The sequence below is a fragment of the Pristiophorus japonicus genome, chromosome 3, assembly GCF_044704955.1.
Source record: "Pristiophorus japonicus isolate sPriJap1 chromosome 3, sPriJap1.hap1, whole genome shotgun sequence".
Lineage (NCBI taxonomy): Eukaryota > Metazoa > Chordata > Chondrichthyes > Pristiophoridae > Pristiophorus > Pristiophorus japonicus.
This window is the reverse complement of record NC_091979.1, coordinates 179,263,604-179,280,827: the sequence shown is the minus strand read 5'-3', so window position 1 is coordinate 179,280,827 and position 17,224 is coordinate 179,263,604. Positions and strand designations below refer to the sequence as shown.

At 46.9% G+C, this 17,224-nt stretch overlaps 1 protein-coding gene across 1 annotated transcript; it reads left to right on the top strand.

Annotated features, from left to right (window-relative positions):
• The first annotated feature begins 246 nt into the window (after positions 1-246).
• Positions 247-2,256, top strand: LOC139254945 (uncharacterized). Its single transcript, XM_070873854.1, has 2 exons — positions 247-930; positions 1,825-2,256. Exons 1-2 carry the CDS (start codon positions 247-249, stop codon positions 2,254-2,256), a joined length of 1,116 nt encoding a protein of 371 aa, XP_070729955.1.
• Positions 2,257-17,224: the final 14,968 nt, after the last annotated feature.

The window sequence follows — 17,224 nt, the reverse complement described above, 5'->3', positions numbered from 1 at the left end:
CAGATGTTCATGTCTCACAAATCAGGGGTTGCTCATGCCAATCCCAAACCAGGAGTTGCTCGTGTATCTCCCAAACCAGGAGTTGCTCATGAGTCTCCCAAACCAGGAGATGTGCATGTCTTACAAACTACTCGTTGCTCATTTGTCTCCCAAACCAGGAGTTGCTCATGTCTCTCCCAAACCAGAAATTGCTCATGAGTCTCCCAAACCAGGAGTTGCTCATGTCTCCCAAACCAAGAGTTGATCATGTCTCACAAACTACGAGTTGCTCATGCCAAACCCAAACCAGGAGTTGCTCGTGTCTCTCCCAAATCAGGAGTTGCTCATGTGTCTCCCAAACCAGGAGTTGCTCATCTCTCTCCAAAACCAGGAGTTGCTCATGTCTCTCCAAAACCAGAAGTTGCTCATGACTTTCCCAAACCAGGACTTGCTCATGTCTCCCAAACCAGGAGTTGTTCATGTTTCCCAAACCAAGAGTTGCTCATGTCTCTCCCAAACCAGGATTTGCTTATGTGTTCCCCAAACCAGCAGATGTTCATGTCTCACAAACTACGAGTTGCTCATGCCAAACCCAAACCAGGAGTTGCTCGTGTCTCTCCCAAATCAGGAGTTGCTCATGTGTCTCCCAAACCAGGAGTTGCTCATCTCTCTCCAAAACCAGGAGTTGCTCATGTCTCTCCAAAACCAGTAGTTGCTCATGACTTTCCCAAACCAGGACTTGCTCATGTCTCCCAAACCAGGAGTTGTTCATGTTTCCCAAACCAAGAGTTGCTCATGTCTCTCCCAAACCAGGATTTGCTTATGTGTTCCCCAAACCAGCAGATGTTCATGTCTCACAAATCAGGGGTTGCTCATGCCAATCCCAAACCAGAAGTTGCTCGTGTATCTCCCAAACCAGGAGTTGCTCATGAGTCTCCCAAACCAGGAGATGTGCATGTCTTACAAACTACTCGTTGCTCATGTCTCTCCCAAACCAGGAGTTGCTCATGTCTCTCCCAAACCAGGAGTTGCTCATGTCTCTCCCAAACCAGAAATTGCTCATGAGTCTCCCAAACCAGGAGTTGTTCATGTCTCTCCCAAACCAGGATTAGCTCACGCTCCTTCCAAACCAAGAGTTGCTCATGTCACTCCCAAAAGAGGATTTGCTATATACCTCCCAAACCAGGTGTCAATCATATCACCCAAACCAGGAGTTGCTCATGCCCCTACCAAACAAGGAGTCACTCATGACTCCAAAACCAGGAGTTGCTCATGTCTCTCCCAAACCAGAAATTGCTCATGAGTCTCCCAAACCAGGAGTTGCTCATGTCTCCCAACCAGGAGTTGATCATGCACCTCGCAATCCAGGAGTTGCTCATGCCTCTCCCAAACCAGGAATTGCTCATGTCTCTCCCAAACCAGGAGTTGATCATGCACCTCGCAATCCAGGAGTTGCTCATGCCTCTCCCAAACCAGGAGTTGTTCATGTCTGTCGCAAAGCAGTATTTTCACTTGACCCACCCATACCAGTCGTTGCTCCTATTTCCCAAACCAGGAGTTGCTCATGTTGCGCCCAAACCAGGAGTTGTTCATGTCTCTCCCAAACCAGGATTAGCTCACGCTCCTTCCAAACCAAGAGTTGCTCATGTCACTCCCAAAAGGGGATTTGCTATATACCTCCCAAACCAGGTGTCAATCATGTCTCCCAAACCAGGAGTTGCTCATGCCCCTACCAAACAAGGAGTCACTCATGACTCCAAAACCAGGAGTTGCTCATGTCTCTCCCAAACCAGAAATTGCTCATGAATCTCCCAAACCAGGAGTTGCTCATGTCTCCCAAACCAGGAGTTGATCATGCACCTCGCTATCCAGGAGTTGCTCATGCCTCTCCCAAACCAAGAGTTGCTCATGTCTCTCCCAAACCAGGAATTGTTCATGTCTGTCGCAAAGCAGTATTTTCACTTGACCCACCCATACCAGCCGTTGCTCCTATCTCCCAAACCAGGAGTTGCTCATGTTGCGCCCAAACCAGGAGTTGTTCATGTCTCTCCCAAACCAGGATTAGCTCACGCTCCTTCCAAACCAAGAGTTGCTCATGTCACTCCCAAAAGAGGATTTGCTACATACCTCCCAAACCAGGTGTCAATCATGTCTCCCAAACCAGGAGTTGCTCATGCTCCTACCAAACAAGGAGTCACTCATGACTCCAAAACCAGGAGTTGCTCGTGTCTCTCCCAAACCAGGAATTGCTCATGCATCTTCCAAGCCAGGAGTTAATCATCTCTCTCCAAAACCAGCAGTTGCTCATGTCTCTCCCAAACCAGCAGTTGCTCATGCCCCTCCCAAACCAGGAGTTTCACCTGCCTCTCCGAAACCAGGAGTCACTCAAGTCTCGCAAACTAGGACTTGATCATGTCTCACAAACCATGACTCTCAAACCAGGAGATGCTCATGTCACTCCCAAACCAGGGGTTGCTCATGTCTCTCCCAAGCCAGAAGTTGTTCATGTCTGTCCAAAAGCAGGAGTTTCTCATGACCCACCCCTACCAAGAGTTGCTCATATCCCCCAAACCAGTAGTTGCCAATGTCTCCCAAACCAGGAGTTACTCATGTCTCTCCCAAACCAGGAGTTTCTCATGCATCTTCCAAACCAGGAGTTAATCATGCCCCTCCCAATTCAGGAGTTATTCATGTCTCACCCAAACCAGGAGTTGCTCATGTCTCTTCTAAACCAGGATTAGCTCATGCACCTTCCAAACAAGGAGTTGCTCATGTCACTCCCAAACCAGGAATTGTTCATGTCTCACCCAAACCAGGAGTTGCTCATGCCTCTCCCAAACCAGAAGTTGTTCGTGTCTCACAAACCACGAGTTGGTCATGCCAATTCCAAACCAGGAGTCAATCATGTCTCTCCCAAACCAGGAGTTGCTCATGTCTCTTCCAAACCAGGATTAGCTCATGCACCTTCCAAACCAGGAGTTGCTCATGTCACTCCCAAACCAGGAATTGTTCATGTCACTCCCAAACCAGGAGTTGATCATGTCCCACCCAAACCTGGTGTCAGTCATGTCGCTCCCAAACTAGGAATTGCTCATATCTCCCAAACAAGGAGTTGCTCATGTTTACCAAACCAAGAGTTATTCATGTCCCTCCCAAATCAGGAGTGCCACATGTCTCTCCCAAACCACGAGTTCTTCATGACTCTCCCAAACCAGGAGTTGCTCATGTCTCTCCCAAGCCAGGAGTTGCTCATGTGTCTCCCAAACCAGGAGATGTTCATGTCTCACAAACTACGAGTTGCTCATGACAAACCCAAACCAGGAGTTGCTCGTGTCTCTCCCAAACCAGGAGTTGCTCATGTGTCTCCCAAACCAGGATTTGCTCATCTCTCTCCCAAAGCAGGAGTCGTTCATGTCTCTCCCACGCCAGGAGTTGCTCATGACTCCCAAACCAGGAGTTTCTCATGCCTCTTCCAAACCAGGAGTTAATTATGCCCCTCACAATTCAGGAGTTGCTCATGTCTCACCCAAACCAGGAGTTGCTCATTTCTCTCCCAAATCAGGAGTTGCTCATGTCTCTCCCACGCCAGGAGTTGCTCATGTCTCCGAAACCAGTAGTTGTTGATATCTCCCAAAACAGGAGTTGTTCATATCTCCCAAACAACGCGATGCTCACGCCACTCCCAAACCAGGAGTCACTCTGTCTCCCAAACCAGCAGTTGCACGTACCACTTCCAAGTCAATAGTTACTCATGTCTCCCAAACCAGGAGTATCTCATGTCTCCTAAACCAGGAGTTGCTCATGCCCCTCCCAAATCAGGAGTCACTCATGCCCCTCCCTAAACAGGAGTCACTCATGTCTCTCCCAAATGAGAAGTTGCTCATGTCTCTCCCAAATCAGGAGTTGTCTCCTGTCTCCCGAACCAGGAGATGTTCATGTCTACCAAACCAGAAGTTGCTCAAGCCTCTCGCAAACCAGGAGTCACTCATGGCTCCAAAACCAGGAGTTGCTCATGTCTCTCCCAAACCAGGAGCCACTCATGACTCCAAAACCAGGAGAGGCTCATGTCTCCCAAACCAGGAGTTTCTCATGCCTCTTCCAAACCAGGAGTTAATCATGCCCCTACCAATTCAGGAGTTGCTCATGTCTCACCCAAACCAGGAGTTGCTCATTTCTCTCACAAACCAGGAGTTGCTCATGTCTCTCCCACACCAGGAGTTGCTCATGTGTTTCCCAAACCAGGAGATGTTGATATCTCCCAAAATAAGAAGTTGCTCATATCTCCCAAACCAGGCGATGTTCACGCCACTCCCAAACCAGGGGTCACTCTGTCTCCCAAACCAGGAGTTGCACGTACCACTTCCAAATCAAGAGTTACCCATGTCTCCCAAACCAGGAGTAGCTCATGTCTCCCAAACCAGGAGTTGCTCATGCCCCTCCCTAAACAGGAGTCACTCATGTCTCTCCCAAATGAGAAGTTGCTCATGTCTCTCCCAAACCAGGAGTTGCTCCTGTCTCCCAAACCAGGAGTTGTTCATGTCTACCAAACCAGGAGTTGCTCATGTCTCTCCCACACCAGGAGTTGCTCATGTCTCCCAAACCAGGATTTTTTGATAACTAGTAAAACAGGAGTTGCTCATATCTCCCAAACCAGGCGATGCTCACGCCACTCCCAAACCAGGAGTCACTCTGTCTCCCAAACCAGGAGTTGCACGTACCACTTCCAAATCAAGAGTTACTCATGTCTCCCAAACCAGGAGTATCTCATGTCTACCAAACCAGGAGTTGCTCATGCCCATCCCAAACCAGGAGTCACTCACGCCCCTCCCTAAATAGGAGTCACTCATGTCTCTCCCAAATGAGAAGTTGCTCATTTCTCTCCCAAACCAGGAGTTGCTCCTGTCTCCCAAACCAGGAGTTGCTCATGTCTCTCCCAAACCAGGAGTTGCTCATGTCTCCCAAACCAGGAGTTGCTCATGCCCCTCCCAAACCAGGAGTTGCTCATGCCCCTCCCAAACCAGGAGTTGCTCATGCCTCTCCCAAAGCAGGAGTCGATCAAGTCTCTCAAACCAGGAGTTGCTCATGTCTCCCAAACCAGGAGTTGCTCATGCCTCTCCCAAAGCAGGAGTCACTCATGTCTCCCAAACCAGGAGTTGCTCATGCCTCTCCCAAAGTAAGGAGTCGCTCATGTCTCCCAAACCATGAGTTGCTCATGTCTCCCAAACCATGAGTTGCTCATGTCTCTCCCAAACCAGGAGTTGCTCATGTCTCTCCCAAACCAGGAGTTGCTCATGCCCCTTCAAAACCAGGAGTTTCACCTGCCTCTCCGAAACCCGGAGTCACTCAAGTCTCGCAAACCAGGAGTTGATCATGTCTCACAAAGCAGGAGTTGCTCATATCTCCCAAACCAGGACTTGCTCATGCCCCTCCCAATCCAGGAGTTTCTCATGCCTCTCCCAAAGCAGGAGTCGCTCATGTCTCTCCCAAAGCAGGAGTCGCTCATGTCTCTCAAACCAGGAGTTGCTCATGTCTCCAAACCAGGAGTTGCTCATGCCTCTCCCAATGCAGGAGTCGCTCATGTCTGTCCAAAAGCAGGAGTTTCTCATGACCCACCCATACCAAGAGTTGCTCAGATCTCCCAAACCAATAGTTGCCAATGTCTCCCAAACCAGGAGTTACTCATGTCTCTCCAAAACCAGGAGTTTCTCATGCCTCTTCCAAACCAGGAGTTAATCACACCCCTCCCAATTCAGGAGTTATTCATGTCTCACCCAAACCAGGAGTTGCTCATGCCTCTCCCAAACCAGAAGTTGTTCGTGTCTCACAAACCACGAGTTGCTCATGCCAATTCCAAACCTGGAGTCAATCATGTCTCTCCCAAACCAGGAGTTGCTCATGTCTCTTCCAAACCAGGATTAGCTCATGCAACTTCCAAACCAGGAGTTGTTCATGTTACTCCCAAACCAGGAATTGTTCATGTCACTCGCAAACCAGGAGTTGATCATGTCCCTCCCAAACCAGGTGTCAGTCATGTCGCTCCCAAACTAGGAATTGCTCATATCTCCCAAACCAGGAGTTGCTCATGTTTCCCAAAGCAAGAGTTATTCATGTCTCTCCCAAATCAGGAGTTGCTCATTTCTCTACAAAACCAGGAGTTGCTATTTTCTCAAAAGCAGGAGTTGCTCATGTCTATCCCAAAGCAAGAGTTATTCATGTCCCTCCAAAATCAGGAGTTGCACATCTCTTTCCCAAACCACGAGTTCTTCATGTCTCTCCCAAACCAGGAGTTGCTCATGTCTCTCCCAAACCAGGAGTTGCGCATGTGTCTCCCAAACAAGGAGATGTTCATGTCTCACAAACTACGAGTTGTTCATGCCAAACCCAAACCAGGAGTTACTCGTGTCTCTCCCAAACCAGGAGTTGCTCATGTGTCTCCCAAACCAGGAGTTGCTCATCTCTCTCCAAAACCAGGAGTTCCTCATCTCTCTCCCAAACCAGGAGTTGCTCATGCCTCTCCCAAAGCAGGAGTCGCTCATGTCTCTCAAACCAGGAGTTGTTCATGTCTCCCAAACCATGAGTTTCTCATGCCTCTTCCAAACCAGGAGTTAATCATGCCCCTCCCAATTCAGGAGTTGCTCATGTCTTACCCAAACCAGGAGTTGCTCATTTCTCTCCCAAACCAGGAGTTGCTTATGTCTCTCGCACACCAGGAGTTGCTCATGTCTCCGAAACCAGGTGTTGTTGATATCTCCCAAAACAGGAGTTGTTCATATCTCCCAAACAAGGCGATGTTCACGCCACTCCCAAACCAGGAGTCACTCTGTCTCCCAAACCTGCAGTTGCACGTACCACTTTCAAGTCAAGAGTTACTCATGTCTCCCAAACCAAGAGTTGCTCATGCCCCTCCCAAATCAGGACTCACTCATGTCCCTCCCTAAACAGGAGTCACTCATGTCTCTCCCAAACGAGAAGTTGCTCATGTCTCTCCCAAACCAGGAGTTGCTCCTGTCTCCCAAACCAGGAGATGTTCATGTCTACCAAACCAGGAGTTGCTCAAGCCACTCGCAAACCAGGAGTCACTCATGACTCCAAAACCATGAGTTGCTCATATCTCTCCCAATCCAGGAGTCACTCATGACTCAAAACCAGGAGTTGCTTATGTCTCTCCCAAACCAGGAGTTGCTCATGTCTCCCAAACCAGGAGTTGCTCATGCCCCTCCCAAGCCAGGAGTTGCTCATGCCCCTTCCAAACCACGAGTTGCTCATGCCTCTCCCAAAGCAGGAGTCGCTCATGTCTCTCAAACCAGGAGTTGCTCATGTCTCCCAAACCAGGAGTTTCTCATGACTCTTCCAAACCAGGAGTTAATCATGCTCCTCCCAATTCAGGAGTTGCTCATGTCTCACCCAAACCAGGAGTTGCTCATTTCTCTCCCAAACCAGGAGTTGCTCATGTCTCCAAAACCAGGAGTTGTTGATATCTCCCAAAAAAAGCAGTGGCCCATATTTTCCAAACCAGGCGATGCTCACGCCACTCCCAAACCAGGGGTCACTCTGTCTCCCAAACCAGTAATTGCACGTACCACTTCCAAATCAAGAGTTACCCATGTCTCTCAAACCAGGAGTATCTCATGTCTCCCAAACCAGGAGGTGCTCATGCCCCTCCCAATTCAGGAGTCACTCACGCCCCTCCCTAAACAGGAGTCACTCATGTCTCTCCCAAACGAGAAGTTGCTCATGTCTCTCCCAAACCAGGAGTTGCTCCTGTCTCCCAAACCAGGAGTTGTTCATGTCTACCAAACCAGGAGTTGCTCATGTCTCTCCCACACCAGGAGTTGCTCATGTCTCCCAAACCAGGAGTTGTTGATAACTCCCAAAACAGGAGTTGCTCATATCTCCCAAACCAGGCGATGCTCACGCCACTCCCAAACCAGGAGTCACTCTGTCTCCCAAACCAGTAGTTGCACGTACCACTTCCAAATCAAGAGTTACCCATGACTCCCAAACCAGGAGTATCTCATGTCTCCCAAACCAGGAGGTGCTCATGCCCCTCCCAATTCAGGAGTCACTCACGCCCCTCCCTAAACAGAAGTCACTCATGTCTCTCCCAAACGAGAAGTTGCTCATGTCTCTCCCAAACCAGGAGTTGCTCATGTTTCCCAAACCAGGAGTTGCTCATGTCTCTCCCAAACCAGGAGTTGCTCATGTCTCCCAAACCAGGAGTTGCTCATGCCCCTCGCAAACCAGGAATTGCTCATGCCATTCCCAAACCAGGAGTTGCTCATGCCTCTCACAAAGCAGGATTTGCTCATGTCTGTCAAACCAGGAGCTGCTCATGTCTCCCAAACCAGGAGTTGCTCATGCCTCTCCCAAAGCAGGAGTCACTCATGTCTCCCAAACCAGGTGTTGCTCATTCCACTCCCAAAGCAGGAGTCGCTCATGTCTCCCAAACCATGAGTTGCTCATGCCTCCCAAACCAGGAGTTGCTTATGTCTCTCCCAAACCAGGAGTTGCTCATGCCCCTCCCAAACCAGGAGCTTCCTCTGCCTCTCCGAAACCAGGAGTCACTCAAGTCTCGCAAACTAGGACTTGATTATGTCTCACAAACCATGACTCTCAAACCAGGAGATGCTCATGTCACTCCCAAACCAGGGGTTGCTCATGTCTCTCCCAAGCCAGAAGTTGTTCATGTCTGTCCAAAAGCAGGAGTTTCTCATGACCCACCCATACCAAGAGTTGCTCATATCCCCCAAACCAGTAGTTGCCAATGTCTCCCAAACCAGGAGTTACTCATGTCTCTCCCAAACCAGGAGTTTCTCATTGTTGTAGAGAGTAGAAATATATATATAGACTTCGGCATTAGGCACCTGCTGGATATTTAAAACTCACATAAGCTTAAATGGACACACACATAAAATGGCTGCCCAGGCATTATGGGAAATCAGGTAGTCAAACTGTGAACTGTTGAACGTTCACTGACCGAGCAATAACCCTGTGAGGCCCACTGTAGGAATGCCTGGGAAGACAGAGATAAGAAGGAAACCATCTCCTGTGAACAAGGCCATAAACCAATTAATTCCCCAGGAAGAAAGATAAGAGGGAAACCATTTGCTGTAAACAAGGCTATATACCAATTATTTCACCCAGATGAAAGAACTAGGGAGAGAACCTATAAAGCCATCGATCAGCCCAAGCTGACAATAACCGAACATATGGTTCCCTGGATACTAGGAGAATTCTATTGGGTTAAAAGAACCTATATGTAATCTATAATCGTTGTGATTGGCTTGTGTCCAGCCGTGATGGGCTGTGTAACTGTAGTAAACTGTTTTGTAACTGTTGTGAAACATATAAAGGTACATGTAACTCTTTGTTCTGTGAAGAGAAACCTGGATACGGTCCTGAGTTTTTCCTTCCCGCTGAGCGTAATAAAAGCTGCATCAGCATTGGAACCGACCCTGAGTGTTGAGTGATTCTTCTAAGAAAACACTAACGCTAACAATGGCGTAGTCGACGGGATTTCCCGGAGTCGCTGGACGCCCTTGGAAAAAGCCCGGGTGAGTATAAAAAACAATTTTTAAGTATAAAGGGTGCGGAAGGTGGAAGCTGGTTGATCGACATGAGGAGACGGTCTAATATCTCAAACGCCTAGCCTGAGCCTGAATTAAGAGGACTTTTGTCCCACGTGACGGCCAGGAACCAAGTAGGCGTAGGGAACACACTTAGACCGTGGGATCGTGATACCGAGAGACATCTTCTGGACCCAGTAGTGTAATTTGAAATACCCCGGGATAGAACCAAGCGGTGTACAGCGGCTAACGGAATCCAAACCTGTGAACAGGGTCGGACCAACGGGCTGAGCGGTGGTAGGTAGTCGTTAAGGATACGTAGAGCACTGCGGGAATTGCTTAAACGCGTTTTTAAGAATTGTATAAGTTTGTGTAACAGCAGAACTTGTGACCTGACAGTAGCCAAGAGACAGTTTACTACAAGTCGCGCTAGAAAGAAAGCGGACCTCTGAGAGTAGATTCCTAACGGTACTAGTCCTACCCAGGAATGGCCATGAAAACAAGTAAACTCGAGTGGAGACCAGAAGGGTCGCTTACCCGCCACCTGGCGGAAAAAACAAAAGAAGCTAATTGAAAAAATGATTAAAGCAGGGTGGAATCCTCAGGAATTAATTATGTGAGGAATTATTTAGATAAAACTACGAATTCCCTGAAAGGTCATGGATCCAAAAATAGAGCCGGCCAAAACAAGAAGAGAGACTGTTGTAAATCGTTGAGTGAGAAGTGTCTGTGTGATTTTTGACTGCAGAATGAATTTTTTTATGTTTTCATGTTCCGAAAGCCTGGTTGGAAGAGGAATGCAAGTGTCTGTTTATTTTAGAAACAGAGTGAAAGTCTTTTTTTTAACCCTTTGTAATGTTGTCCTGTATGTGGGAAGTTTTAAGACATTTAAGTTAGAAACGCAGGTGTGGATTTATTCGGATGATAAGTTACGGAGCTAGGAAAATAAACAAATAAAGAATAGGTTTGTTAAGCAAAATATTTATTTGACATGCTCACTTACTTGCCGAAAGAAAACATGCAATGATTGATTGGGTTGAAAGACATAAATTTGGTCTCGGAATGAGATAAAGAATGCTTTAAAAAAAGAGAGCTTCTAAAAAAAAAAAGTTTTAAATAAAGATTGAAATTACAAAGTTTGAATTGGGATTTTGAGATATTCAGAGAAGGCACAGGAAATACTGAGGTGGATTTAAAAAAAAAGAAAAAGATTAAATTAAATCTGATCAGGTCAAACTCCTGGGCAAGTGGCGAGCTATCTGCGAAGGTGTAAAAGGAACTTTTGGAAAATGTTAAAAAACAGCAAGCTTTAGTAACGACTTTGAAACTGGAGCATTTTGAGATAACGAAAGGCAGCCCTCAAACTCTCAAAGCTGGTCTCCATTCCAGTTATGGAGAAAAAGAAAAAGATAAAGACGCCACTTTGAAAGTAAACAAATGATTTTAAATTAACAACTTTATGGAGTTACGAACCCTCCGTGTAAAATACAAAACCTAATTTGAAGAAAGAAAAAAAAAGATGTAACGGACTAAATGGAAAAAGACATAACTTACTAAATACTAGTTGATGTTTGCTGTGAAAAAGATATTGGTTTAATTGGAATAAGTAAAAAACACTCTACATGGATTCGAATTTTCAATTATGAAAAAGTTTCAATGCAGTTTGAAAAGATTTCCAAAATGGACAGTGTTTATCAAAAATGTCCCGAACAGTCTAAACAAGCAGGAGGGTTTTGAAGATAACGAGGAGAAAGAGAGAAATAAAAAAAAACAGAATTGAATTTCAGTAAACAAAATTGCTATTGTATGTGTGGTCTTGTTTTAAAACAATTAAAAAAAAAAATTCTTTGGCAAGTACTTGAATTAGAAGTTAAGAAAACATTGGAGTTTACTCTAATGATTTATGCTGTTTTTAACGGATTCCTAATTTCGAAGCCAGTTTTGAAGGCACAAAGACTTTTTTTTCAGATGATTACGTGAAGTCACGTAATGACATCAGGTCTTCTTACAAATCTGGAAAGGAGTTAACCCTTTCCATTGACAGCCGTTTTATACTGAACATTATTAATTTGGATTTCTTAATAGGGAAAAAAAAAGACTCACCTAACAGAGGAAACAAAAATAAAAACAGAACTAGCTTATGTAATAATACTTGCCTGATACAATAAAGAAATAGATATTCAATAAAACAAATTGAAGAGTTAAAAGCTAAGATAAACAGGCTGGAAGAGATAACAGGACTAGACGGATAGTGCAGTGCGCAGCCATAGCACCATCACCTCTGGCAATAGAGCCAATGTACCCCACGGTGGGTAGGTGTAGTCCACAAACCCAACCTAATGGTAAAGCAGACAGCGATGTTTGGAGGAATAGCTTTGGCCTTGGTCATAGGAGTTTGGGTAATATTTAAGTGAGTAAAGACACGGGCGCACGCCCTACAGATTCAGCTCGAAATGGTTCGATTATAACCTTGTGCTTCTGATTTTGCAGGGTGACAGGGACTCTCGTAGAGCAAAAAACTTAACCCCTGGTGACGACCAGGCCGTCTGTTTAAAATTACAGATAATACTTACCGGAATGGGAATACGAACGGCGCTACTCGTAATATGGATAGCCCTGCGACATGCACGTACCCTGGGCAACACCGACGGACAGCAGAGCACGCTGGAAATAAACAACTATATGAACTATGGAGTCTTGTTTAATTTAACGGCCGGAATGTGCATCCCAGCAGCCAAGGACTGGAGCAAGGACAGGACTTATTTTAATGCATGGTTACAAGTGAATCCTAATAAGAATCCTAATAAGAATAAGAGTATGTGTACAGTGCTCCACAGGTATAAGGAGCAGATGCATTAAACGGAGGGATGTCAAAGGGCCTGATGAATGTACTTTCGGCATAATTTGCGCGCCTCCGGGACAATCCCAGCAATCAGTCATCCGCAAGAAGGGAGTGGGGCTGTGTGGGTATTACGAGGAGGCGGGGGCGGCTGCAATATCATTGTATGTATGTTTCTCACCCCCTCCGACACCGCGCCCCATAAGAATCACTACATTGCCCGAGGAACTGCCTTGCCCCATAACTACGAAGGGACCAGAGAATGGGATTGTAATGTACAGCGAGGGGGAACTGTTGTATGATAATGTTAGACATGAAATTGTGCCTGTTCTGATCAATATTTCAGGCATCCAGATGCTGGAATACGGTACAGAACAGTCAAGGAAGATGTACAATGTATTAAGTAAAGTTGTAATGCAGCAGGCTGCCGATGCAATGGGTGCCAGTAGGTTCCGGGGACAGGGGTTAGCCCCAGGATGAAGAGGGAAATAGTTAATGATGTTGCTACCGTTTTCAATACAGAGACCTCCGTAGTGAACTCGATAGACATACAAGGATTAAATGAGAGGGTGGAACAGCTTAGAGGGGTGATGAAGGGGTTATTGGAGAGGGTGGAGCAAAACCAGGAAGACCAGGCCAACCTAGGAAAGGAGGGTGCCAAAATCCAGTTGGATGGCATCTCAGTCCTGGAAGCTCATGCTAAAACCATCAATCACCTCATTGATAGAGAACAAGAAGATACAATAAAGCAAAGACAGGGGCAACTCTGTCATGCTTATGGTCTGTGGATGGTGGGACAGATCCGCCACAACCTCGACCAGATCCAACGCGGGGAAGTACCCGATTGGATAGACAGTTCACATTTAGCTCAGTTGGCGAACCAAAGGGGGACACTGGATAATTGTACTCTGAAGGGACTGACCCGAGTATACCCCGCAATTCCAGATTGCCAGATGGGTAGGACTACCGGGATAGGGATAGTCCTGTTGATCCCTATAGCAACGCCGGACTCAGGGCCGTTCCCCTTATACCAACTAGAGAATATCGGAGTAATACGGGAAAATGTCTCCATACGCTACTACCTAACCACCACCTCTGCCGTTCGTCGAAACAATATACTTACTGGGATTTCCCTAGCAGATTGCAAGCAAAGGGGGAAATCACAGTATGCCCTCACCCGGTGGGCCGAGGGGAACTAGACGAGTGCGGGTTTAACCGAACCAACGGGTGTGTACTAGAAATAGTGCCCGCACACATGCACTTCGCGAGGGCAGGCTACGGAGGGAGGGGAAGATACTGCGTCTCTACCACAGAGCGTTCATACCAGTATAATGACCTACAGTGCCCTATACCGCAGCCAAACTTTTGCTTTACACCACTACGACCTGTCGCGATCGGGCAAGCACATATCACCCAGGTTAGGCGCCGGAAGTCCGAAGTTATTGAAGTAACTGATCAGCTCCATGATCATTTGCAGGATTATGACGAGCCAGAGCAGGTCCCTATCCCACATCTAACCGAGGTATTACGGGAGTTAAGGCTCAGAGTGGGGCAATCCGTAAAACTCTTATCACCAGCTACAAACTAAAATCAAAGAACTGGAAGAAGATACCGAGGTAGACTTACAAAGTCAGAGTTGGTGGAGAAAAGTCTGGGACTGGGGAATAAATGTGAACATCCACCCATGGATCCGAATTATTTCACACACACTGGTCGGAATACAATTAATCTTAGCAATAACATGGGGCGTGATGGCCTGCCAGGTATGCAGGCGCCACAAACGGCGGAAACGGACCAATCACCGTTCCCTGGATATTAAACAAGCCTGTTTGATAAGGGGACGGGAGGAGCTAGCCTATTGTTAATTTGATCTAAGCAACCGTGACTCCTGAAACCGCGTGACTGGCCAGCACGTTGAGGCAAGGAATACCGGGCCGTGCACAAATATCAGATAAAGGCAGTACGGTCGGTTAAAAGGGGACTAGGACTAGTCCCTTTACCGAAAGGGGGAATTGTTGTAGAGAGTAGAAATATATATATAGACTTAGGCATTAGGCACCTGCTGGATATTTAAAACTCACATAAGCTTAAATGGACACACACATAAAATGGCTGCCCAGGCATTATGGGAAATCAGGTAGTCAAACTGTGAACTGTTGAACGTTCACTGACCGAGCAATAACCCTGTGAGGCCCACTGTAGGAATGCCTGGGAAGACAGAGATAAGAAGGAAACCATCTCCTGTGAACAAGGCCATAAACCAATTAATTCCCCAGGAAGAAAGATAAGAGGGAAACCATTTGCTGTAAACAAGGCTATATACCAATTATTTCTCCCAGATGAAAGAACTAGGGAGAGAACCTATAAAGCCATCGATCAGCCCAAGCTGACAATAACCGAACATATGGTTCCCTGGATACTAGGAGAATTCTATTGGGTTAAAAGAACCTATATGTAATCTATAATCGTTGTGATTGGCTTGTGTCCAGCCGTGATGGGCTGTGTAACTGCAGTAAACTGTTTTGTAACTGTTGTGAAACATATAAAGGTACATGTAACTCTTTGTTCTGTGAAGAGAAACCTGGATACGGTCCTGAGTTTTTCCTTCCCGCTGAGCGTAATAAAAGCTGCATCAGCATTGGAACCGACCCTGAGTGTTGAGTGATTCTTCTAAGAAAACACTAACGCTAACACTCATGCATCTTCCAAACCAGGAGTTAATCATGCTCCTCCCAATTCAGGAGTTATTAATGTCTCACCCAAACCAGGAGTTGCTCATGCCTCTCCCAAACCAGAAGTTGTTTGTGTCTCACAAACCACGAGTTGCTCATGCCAATTCCAAACCAGGAGTCAATCATGTCTCTCGCAAACCAGGAGTGGCTCATGTCGCTTCCAAACCAGGATTAGCTCATGCACCTTTCAAACAAGGAGTTGCTCATGTCACTCCCAAACCAGGTGTCAGTCATGTCGCTCCCAAACTAGGAGTTGCTCATATCTCCCAAACCAGGAGTTGCTCATGTTTCCCAAACCAAGAGTTATTCATGTCCCTCCCAAATCAGGAGTTGCTCATCTCTCTACAAAACCAGGAGTTGCTATTTTCTCAAAAGCAGGAGTTGCTCATTTCTATCCCAAAGCTAGAGTTATTCATGTCCCTCCCAAATCAGGAGTTGCTCATCTCTGTCCCAAACCACGAGTTCTTCATGTCTCTCCCAAACCAGGAGTTGCTCATTTCTCTCCCAAACCAGGAGTTGCTCATGTGTCTCCCAAACCAGGAGATGTTCATGTCTCACAAACTACGAGTTGCTCATGCCGAACCCAAACCAGGAGTTGCTCGTGTCTCTCCCAAATCAGGAGTTGCTCATGTGTCTCCCAAACCAGGAGTTGCTCATCTCTCTCCAAAACCAGGAGTTGCTCATGTCTCTCCAAAACCAGTAGTTGCTCATGACTTTCCCAAACCAGGACTTGCTCATGTCTCCCAAACCAGGAGTTGTTCATGTTTCCCAAACCAGGAGTTGCTCATGTCTCTCCCAAACCAGGATTTGCTCATGTGTTTCCCAAACCAGCAGATGTTCATGTCTCACAAATCACGGGTTGCTCATGCCAATCCCAAACCAGGAGTTGCTCGTGTATCTCCCAAACCAGGAGTTGCTCATGAGTCTCCCAAACCAGGAGATGTGCATGTCTTACAAACTACTAGTTGCTCATTTGTCTCCAAAACCAGGAGTTGCTCATCTCTCTCCAAAACCAGGAGTTGCTCATGTCTCTCCCAAACCAGGAGTTGCTCATGTCTCTCCCAAACCAGGAGTTGCTCATGTCTCTCCCAAACCAGAAATTGCTCATGAGTCTCCCAAACCAGGAGTTGCTCATGTCTCCCAAACCAGGAGTTGATCATGCACCTCGCAATCCAGGAGTTGCTCATGCCTCTCCCAAACCAGAAGTTGCTCATGTCTCTCCCAAACCAGGAGTTGTTCATGTCTGTCGCAAAGCAGTATTTTCACTTGACCCACCCATACCAGCCGTTGCTCCTATCTCCCAAACCAGGAGTTGCTCATGTTGCGCCCAAACCAGGAGTTGTTCATGTCTCTCCCAAACCAGGATTAGCTCACGCTCCTTCCAAACCAAGAGTTGCTCATGTCACTCCCAAAAGAGGATTTGCTATATACCTCCCAAACCAGGTGTCAATCATGTCTCCCAAACCAGGAGTTGCTCATGCCCCTACCAAACAAGGAGTCACTCATGACTCCAAAACCAGGAGTTGCTCATGTCTCTCCCAAACCAGGAGTTGCTCATGTCGCTCCCAAACCAGGAGTTGCTCATGTCTCCCAAACCAGGAGTTGATCATGCACCTCGCAATCCAGGAGTTGCTCATGCCACTCCCAAACAAGGAGTTGCTCATGTCTCTCCCAAACCAGGAGTTGTTCATGTCTGTTGCAAAGCAGTATTTTCACTTGAACCACCCATACCAGCTGTTGCTCCTATCTCCCAAACCAGGAGTTGCTCATGTCGCGCCCAAACCAGGAGTTGTTCATGTCTCTCCCAAACCAGGATTAGCTCACGCTCCTTCCAAACCAAGAGTTGCTCATGTCACTCCCAAAAGAGGATTTGCTATATACCTCCCAAACCAGGTGTCAATCATGTCTCCCAAACCAGGAGTTGCTCATGCCCCTCCCAAACAAGGAGTCACTCATGACTCCAAAACCAGGAGTTGCTCATGTCTCTCCCAAACCAGGAGTTGCTCATGTCGCTCCCAAACCAGGAGTTGCTCATGTCTCCCAAACCAGGAGTTGCTCATGTTTCCCAAACCAAGAGTTATTCATGTCCCTCCCAAATCAGGAGTTGC

Coding starts and splice junctions, on each gene's coding strand:
- LOC139254945 (XM_070873854.1), top strand. CDS start 247: ATGTCTCACAAACTACGAGTTGCTCATGCCAAACCCAAACCAGGAGTT. Junction 931..1,824: donor AGTCTCCCAAACCAGGAGAT/GTGCATGTCTTA, acceptor CTCCCAAACCAG/GAGTTGATCATGCACCTCGC.